Source organism: Agelaius tricolor, unplaced genomic scaffold, assembly GCF_023055355.1.
Source record: "Agelaius tricolor isolate 1412-34295 unplaced genomic scaffold, bAgeTri1.0.p SCAF_14, whole genome shotgun sequence".
Lineage (NCBI taxonomy): Eukaryota > Metazoa > Chordata > Aves > Passeriformes > Icteridae > Agelaius > Agelaius tricolor.
In genome coordinates, this window is record NW_027269274.1 from 16856924 (window position 1) to 16865029 (window position 8106).

General features: G+C 66.0%; 1 protein-coding gene across 1 annotated transcript; it reads left to right on the plus strand.

The window, feature by feature from the left end:
• Positions 1–761: 761 nt before the first annotated feature.
• CAMKV (CaM kinase like vesicle associated) lies at positions 762–8066 on the plus strand. Its single transcript, XM_071439962.1, has 11 exons — positions 762–1007; positions 4047–4155; positions 5360–5491; positions 5570–5644; positions 5721–5859; positions 5939–6059; positions 6294–6369; positions 6449–6585; positions 6664–6742; positions 6816–6903; positions 7039–8066. Exons 2-11 carry the CDS (start codon positions 4061–4063, stop codon positions 7501–7503), a joined length of 1407 nt encoding a protein of 468 aa, XP_071296063.1. The 5' UTR covers positions 762–1007; positions 4047–4060; the 3' UTR covers positions 7504–8066.
• The last annotated feature ends 40 nt before the right edge of the window (positions 8067–8106 follow it).

Genomic DNA, 8106 nt, shown 5'->3' on the forward strand with positions numbered 1-8106 from the left:
CAGCGTGTGGCACACAGCCCTCAGGGGGGCTCTGCACACGTGGCGGCACTGCGTGAGGAGTGGGGGGCGAGGGGGCTGGGGCAGGGACTGGTGCCCTGTTGTGCCCTGGGGACTGTGCTGCCCACCCAGGGCTGGTCCCACACTGGGCTGTGGGCAGAGGTAGGAGAATCAGGGTGGCCGATTTCTTGTCCCTCCTTCCCCCAGGCTGTTGCACAAAGACAAACCCTGTCATAGGGAAGTGAGTAGAGCCTTCGGCCCTGCTGCTGGAGGAGAAGTTGCCTGGCTCCAACTGGATGATGGCACAGAGGCAGGAACATGTGTCTACCGTGTCCTCATCGTGCCTTTTAATGCCCTCAGGGGGCAGATACCTGTGATGCTGAGCCCATGCTCAGCTGTGCTAAAATCCTGCTCCCGTCCCATCCCATCCCATCCCATCCCATCCCATCCCATCCCATCCCATCCCATCCCATCCCATCCCATCCCATCCCATCCCATCCCATCCCATCCCATCCCATCCCATCCCATCCCATCCCATCGGCCATAGCACAGCCCAGGGGATCCTGGCTCACCCCAGAGGGTGCACTATGGTGTCCCATGGGGTCTCTGGTCCCATGGGGTCCCCGGGCTGTGGCGGTGTCCCAGCTCGGTGACAACTCCCCGGCCTCGCCTCCCGCGCTCCTCCGGGCGGTCCCAGAGCCACGCGTGACCCGTCCCCACGGGCGGGGCGCGAAGTTTGGCGGTGACGTCAGGGGATGGGCGTGGTGTGATAGGGGGCGTGGCCGCACGGTCCCGCCCCCCCAACTTGCCGCGCCGGGCGCGCGGGGCCGCGCCGCGACGGACCGACGGCTGGGCTGGGATCGGCTGGGATCGCTGGCACCGGCGGGGATCGGCTCGGCTCGGCCCGGCTCGGCCCCGGCCCGGCGCGGGAGGGCGGGCGGGAGGGGCGCGCTCCCCCCGAGCGGCGGCCCCGGGCCGCGGCCCCCCGTTGCGGTCGGAGAGGCGTGCAGGTGAGCGCCGCGCCGCGCCGGACCGGGGGCGAGGGGGGCCGGGCCCGGCGGGGGGGGCGTTGCTGGCATCTGTCGCCGTCCGGCCCGGGGCTGCCCCCAACTCTCCTCCCGACCCCGGGGGCCCGGGACGTCCCGACGGGGCCGCGCGTATCCCTGTCCGGTGCGTGCGCGCCCCGACGGCCGCCCGCCGCCGCACTGCCCCCGCCGGCACCCGCGTCCCGCAGAGCCCGAGCCCCGACGGGCGCCGTGGGCACGGCGAGCTGCCGGAGCCTGGCTCCCCCCGCGCCTCCCCGCTCGCCCCCCCGGGCCGCTGCTGTCCTGGTGCCGCCCCCGTCTCCGCGAGGAGCCCGGGGAACCGGGCCGGCACCGCGGGAGCGGATGCTGCCGGGGAGCCTCTCCCCGTGCCCCCGCCGCCGAGCATCCCCTCCCGGACCCCGCACCTCTCTCTCCCGCAGTCCGCTCCCTTCCCGCTGCCGCAGCGCTCCGAGCCGGCCAAACGCAGACCTCCCTGCGGAGCGCGGCCCGGGCTGTCCCTCCGCACACCCCGGGCCGGGGGCGGCGGGACTCCCCCGGCCCTGTCTCAGCCCCAGCCCGGCGGCTCCGCGGGCAGCGCTGGGCCGGCCGGCCCCTCCGCCTCCCCTCCGCCTCCCGCTGCCTGCACTAGCAATATTTCGGTCCGTCTTAGCCCGGCTGCGTTTTCTGCCTGTCCCCGGTACATCCTTCCCCCGGGACGTGTGGGCGGGATGACGGGGGGAACCCCCCACGGACATGTCCAGGGCAGCTGCAGGTGGAAGCGGGGCTGCAGATGAAATACCAGCCGGTGGCACCTCACGCCGTGGGGCAGAGCGGGGGGTCGGGGGCTGGGGGGCCTCGCTGGCGAGGGCTGCACGGCTGCGTCATCCCTCCGTGCCATCCCCACCCGGCCACCCACTTCCCCGCTATTGTCTTACACCCGCTGTTGCTTCTGCTCCCAAATTAGACTCTTGGAGGGGGGTGCTGGCTGCGTGCGGGTGCCAGCGCAGCACGGAGCCTTCCCCCCGGCACCCCGTGGAGGGAGCACTCTTCCCTTTGCCCACCTCTTGCCTGGCTGCCCCTGCTCCGGGGGGGTGCTCTCACCTGTGGGGTGCAGGTGCTGACCCCGATGTTGGGCTGGGTACCAGCCTCCCTTGTGGGGTATCCCAGGAGCGCTGAGCCCCTCGAAGCCAGCCTGGGGCAGGGAAGGATGGCAATGCTCAGCCCTGGCAGGATGGGTGGCCACTAAACCAACGGGAACTAATTTTATGAGCGCAGATTAGCTGAGTGCTCCCATAGACAGCAATAAAATCCCGATATATCATCCCATCCCGGTCCCCTTCCCAGCTAATCCTGGCACCATGCCCCCAGTGCTGGCAGCCTGCCCATCTGCCAGCCAGCCCTGCCCCTGATGATCTGTGGCACTGAGCCCACCGCCTCTCCAGCAGCTGCCAGGACAGCCCTCATTCCCCTTGGCCAGGTACAGTGGCACGGCAGAGCTGGTGTCGTGTGGCATGGGGACACAGAGGTGCCAGGCAGGGCATGTTTGCCAGGAAAGCTGCTGGGATGAGTCAGGAGTAGGCTGGAAAATCTCATCCAAACTGGGGCACAAGCAGTGGTGTCCCATGGGTGCTCTTCTTCTCTTTTGGGACTTGGTGCATGCTGGGCAGGGCTCTTACTCGGTGTGGGCTCTCCTGGCAGGACGGTGCCTGAGTGCCTTGCAAGCTGGGAGCATCCATCCTGTGGGCATCCCTCCAGCAGGCACAGAGGCAGGTCAGCCCCAGAGGGTGGAGGCAGGAAGGAGCATCCCCCCATTCCCTGGCTCACCGCACTCACGTCCCACCCAGGTTTGGGTCAATCACCCCAGGGAGCACTTCAGTGCATGCCCCGGGTGCTGCAGGCAGCACGCCTTCCTCCCAGGGCCTGCACAGCAGGGATGGATGGGGCTGTGCACCTGCAGGTGGGTCGGGTGCTGCCGGGTGCTGCCCGTCCCTGCCCCCTCCCAAGGATGTGCCGCTTTCTGCATCTTCAGCTCCCATTGCCATAGCAACAGGCTCAGCGCTTGGGTACCCGCGATGCCGGCTCCCGCATCCCGCATCCCGCAGCCATCCTGCCCGCAGCCCTCGCCACCGGGCTGCCAGCACGGCACAGCACGGCACAGCAGGGCACAGCACAGCGTGGTGTTTGGGGAGCTTTAGCCTGGGCAAGGGGTGCCTCCAGCACAGTCCCAGCTTCCCATCACAAGGTCCCGCTCAGGCCCATCTGAGAGGGCTGGGGGGCCCCAGGCAGCTCTGTCATCTTCTGAGCTGTCAAAAAATAATGTCAGCTGAAACTTCCTCCCGCTAACACGGTGGGAAAGGGGAAGAAATCACTTTATGTGATCAATTTGCTTTTCTGGGAAGCATCCAAGAAGGATCTGGTTTTGAAGAGTTCCCAACAGGGAAGCAAGGGGCAAAGCATCCTTCCTAAAGGGCTGGAGAAGCTGGCATCTGCCAAGGCTGGTGTCCTGACTGCTGCCAGTGGCACCTCTGAGCTGCAGTGCCACCTGCCTGGTGCCACAGTCAGGGCTGGTTGGGGATGGCAAGCTGAGACTGGTGTAACCCACTGCATATGTGACAACGTGTGACAATGCTCTGCCTGGGGAGGCCCCATCTGCTGAAATGTTACCGTGGGCAAGACTGGGCTGAGAAACAGGAAAGGATCCGTTCACCTCCACTTGTCTCCTCAGTGGGTGCTCCAGGCACTGTGCTAACCCTGGCTGCTAATTAATCATTAATAATCCACCAACAGGGGCCAGAGGGGGAAGCTTGTGGCTGTGCTGGCAGCCTGGGCCCAGGCAGAGGCTGGATGCCACGGGCACGGATGCCCATCGGTGGGGCTGGGCACATGGCGGCTGGCGGCAGCTGCAGAGCACGAGCAGCCGCTGTGCTCAGGTTCCACGTTAATTGGCACAGCTTGGGAGGGTCTGCTGTGGCTCCAGGGGGGCGGCAGTGCCGGGGCACTCACTGCCTCTCCCTGCCCTGCCAGCACCGGGCCCTGCGATGCCGTTTGGCTGCGTGACGCTGGGAGACAAGAAAGATTATAACCAGCCGTCTGAGGTGACCGACAGATATGACCTGGGCCAGGTCATCAAAACGTGAGTTGGTCCCTCTGCGGCCCCATGGATGCCCTGGGGAACCCCAGCCACCTGTGTGGGGCTCTTGGGGTGCTGAGGAGTGGCACAACACTGCCTCTGGGGGCTCTGGGGGTGCTGGTCCCCAGCTGGGCTGGGATTGCAGGGTGTATTTTGGGGTGGCTTTACCCTAATTAGACCCTCTTGCTCGTGGGTTGCATGGGGGATATTCACAGCTAGCTCTAAGGAAAGCAGTGAGCTTTCCCACTGCTGCTGGCTGCAGCTGGGCAGCTTCCCATATCCCTCCCTCCTCCCCTCAAGATTTGCAGGGATTGCAGCAATTCCACACGATCCTGGCTCCCTGGAGCATTTTGTGAATCAGGAGGGCTCAGCCACAGCAAAGGAAAGACAGATGTCACTTGAGGGGTAGTGGAGCACTGCTGCTTCCCCCAACTTTTATTGCCATGCTGAGGAACCTGTTAGGATGCACTCCAAAAAATGAAGCCCTCACACCCCTTGAGAGAGGGTTGACCACAAAATAGGCACTAGAATTTTTTCCATCAATTTCCAAAATTTCCTCTGCTTGGACAGAGGTCACACCTGGCAGGGTCACACTGGGTGGCAGTGGGGACCTCGGTGCTCTCAGATTTTCGCTCCATCCTCTGGGCACTTTGACCCAAAGCCCACAGGTCACTGTTCCCCTCCACCCAGGGCAGTGGCTGTGAGGATTTCAGTGCAGCTGGGGGGATTGGAAAGCCAATGGCTTTGCTGGAGCAGTGCCAAGTGCCCCCCGGGGCTCCCCTGCAGCTGCAGCCTGGCCATGGGCTCAAGCACCATGAATAATAGAACAGAAACACTGCAGCTACCGGCAAATCTCCCTTTGTTTCTCCCCGACTGCTGTGCTGATGTTAATGTTGGGTGTGCTGCTGTTCCACCTTGGCACGAGTGGCTTTGCAGTGGGTCTTACCTCTCCTGTCCTGAGGATGGGGCTTTTTAAACAGCAAATTCTCCCCCTTCCCTATCAATTTGCTTCTTCCATATCAGTTGCTTCTCATGCTGCTTTTTCTACCCCTCCAAAGTGTTTTTGAGCCACAGCTTTCTTCTACTTCTGTGGCATCCCCCCTGACTGCTGGGATCTGGGGGAATGCTGGTGGGCTCAGGGACCACCTAAGCACCCCAGTCTCAGTGGTCCCCAGGAACGGGCAGATGTCTGGGGGTACCCTTGCAGGGAGGAGTTCTGTGAAATCTTCCGGGCCAAGGAGAAGACAACAGGGAAGTTGTACACCTGCAAGAAGTTTCTGAAGCGGGATGGGCGGAAAGTGCGGAAGGCAGCCAAAAACGAGATCATCATCCTCAAAATGTGAGTGCTGGGGCTGGAGGGGATCCTGTGCTACTGGGCAAACTGGGAACTCCTGCCCATGCCCCTGTCTCTCTGCAGGGTGAAGCACCCCAACATCCTACAGTTGGTGGATGTCTACATCACCCGCAAGGAATACTTCATCTTCCTGGAGCTGTAAGTTTGGGACATTTGGAAGTGGGGAGGGGGTGGCCCCGCCAGGGCTGGGTCTCGGCAGAGCTGCTGTCTGCAGGGCCACTGGCCGGGAGGTCTTCGACTGGATCCTGGACCAGGGCTACTACTCGGAGAAGGACACCAGCAATGTCATCCGGCAGGTGCTGGAGGCTGTCGCCTACCTGCACTCACTCAAGATCGTCCACAGAAACCTCAAGGTGGGTGGCAGGGGGGTGGGAGCACCCATGGGTGCTGCCATGCCCTCCATCCTGGTACTCACAGTCCCTGTGCCGGCAGCTGGAGAACCTGGTGTACTACAATCGCCTGAAGAACTCCAAGATCGTCATCAGTGACTTCCACCTAGCCAAGCTGGAGAATGGGCTCATTAAGGAGCCCTGTGGCACCCCTGAGTACCTGGGTGGGTGAGAGCCAGCCGGGTGGGCATGCAGGGGCGGGCAGTGCTGGGTCCCAGCAGGTCCCTACTGCTCCTTACCATCCATTCCTTACTACCTGCTGCTGCACCTCCCATTCCCCATCATCCTGGGGGCTGATCCTGGGTGCTTCCAGGGGGTGCCTCCCACTCCCATCACGCCAGGGCCAAGAGGCTGGGTGCTGGGGACCCCGGGGGATGGTTGCTCTTTGTCTCTGGCAGCTCCGGAGGTGGTGGGGCGGCAGCGGTACGGGCGGCCGGTGGACTGCTGGGCCATCGGCGTCATCATGTACATCCTGTGAGTGTGGGGTGAGGGACGGGGTAGCTACAAGGGCTCGGGGCTGGGGCAGGACTGAGCCCCCCACCACGTTCCCCAGCCTCTCGGGAAACCCCCCTTTCTACGAGGAGGCAGACGAGGATGACTATGAGAACCATGACAAGAACCTCTTCCGTAAAATCCTGGCTGGGGACTATGAGTTCGACCCGCCCTACTGGGATGACATCTCGCAAGCGGGTGAGCCCCACACTGGGGGAGTACATAGGGTCCCATGTTGTCCCCTACCAGTGCTGACTTCTCCCCCTGTGCCCCCAGCTAAGGAGCTGGTGACACGCCTGATGGAGGTGGAGCAGGACCAGAGGATCACGGCAGAGGAGGCCATCTCCCATGAGTGGTGAGCAGCGGCAAGGTCAGATGGGGAGCCAGGGGGACTGGCAGGGGCTGCTCACGCCTCACTGCCTCTCCAGGATCTCTGGGAATGCTGCCTCTGACAAGAACATCAAGGATGGCGTCTGTGCCCAGATCGAGAAGAACTTCGCCCGGGCCAAGTGGAAGGTGAGTGTGGGTGTGCCATGCCTCCATGTCCCCTCTCAGCTAAGCCCGGTCGCCCACCGTGGGGCAAAGAGCCTGGTGGGGCTGCCAGTCCCTGCCCCTCCGCCAGCCCCACACCCCCCCGTGTCTCCCCCACAGAAAGCCGTGCGAGTGACCACGCTCATGAAACGCCTGCGGGCGCCCGAGCAGTCGGAGACGGCGGCAGCCCCGGCCCCGGCAGCGACTCCAGCCCCGGCAGCGGCTCCGACCCCGGCAGCAACTCCAGCTCCGGCAGCTACCACGGCCCCGGCGGCGACCCCGGTCCCGGCGGCGACCCCGACCCCGGCCCCGGCAGCGATCCCGGCCGCGGCAGCGACTCCGGCCGCCGCCCCGGCTCCCGCCGCCGCGGCCGCGGAGCCCGCGACCACAGAGCCCGCCACCGCCACCGACACGGCCCCGGCCCCCGCCACGGAGCCCGCAGCCCCCTCCGCCACCGCCCCGGAGCCCGCAGCCCCCGGCACGCCGCCCGCCGCCGCGCAGCCCCCGGCCCCCGGCACACCGGCCGCCACCACATGTACCGAGGCCGGGGCCGCCGCCGAGCCCCCCAGCGAGCAGAGCGGCTGAGCGGCCCCCGCGCCCCCTGTACATAGCCCCGGCATGGCCCCCCAGCCCCGCCTGCGCCCCCTTTTCTACGTGCCCCGCCGGAGAGCCGGCCGCGGGGCAGAGCCCTGCATGGCGCCCGTTCCCCCGTGTCCTCCCAGCTCTCTCAGTCTGTCCCCCGCCGCCGTCCCCTGCCCCGGGGATGCCCAGAGACGCGGGGCAGCCCCGCTCGGCCGCACGCCCCGCAGCGCCGGGGGGGCGTCCGGGGCCCCCCGGAACACGCGTGCATGTGCGGGACCGCAGGCGGGGCCGCCCGGGACGGAGCGGGGGCCGTCCCGGACACCCCCTCTCCGTCCCGGGACCCCCGGGGGGGGGACACGGGGACCCCCGCCCGGGGGCAGCCGCACGGCCCCCCACGCGTTGTGCCTGGAGGACCCCCGGTGCCCCCCCGTGCCCCCTCCCCGGTCCCCGCTTCCCCCCTCGCAGCTGCATGCCTGCAGGGCCGGCTCTGCCCGCGGCTGCCGCCGCCGCCCCGCGCCCCGCCGCTGTATCTCTGGCAAATAAAGACCCCGCTGAGGACAAACTGAGACAGCACCAGCGCCGCCTGCCCAGTCTCTCTGTGGGGCC

What these genes read in the sequence shown, in the direction of transcription:
- CAMKV (XM_071439962.1), top strand. Translation starts at nt 4,061, where the DNA reads ATGCCGTTTGGCTGCGTGACGCTGGGAGACAAGAAAGATTATAACCAG. An exon ending in GAGATCATCATCCTCAAAAT is followed by an intron (nt 5,492 to 5,569) that starts GTGAGTGCTGGG and finishes GTCTCTCTGCAG; the next exon opens with GGTGAAGCACCCCAACATCC. An exon ending in GGCGTCATCATGTACATCCT is followed by an intron (nt 6,370 to 6,448) that starts GTGAGTGTGGGG and finishes CACGTTCCCCAG; the next exon opens with CCTCTCGGGAAACCCCCCTT.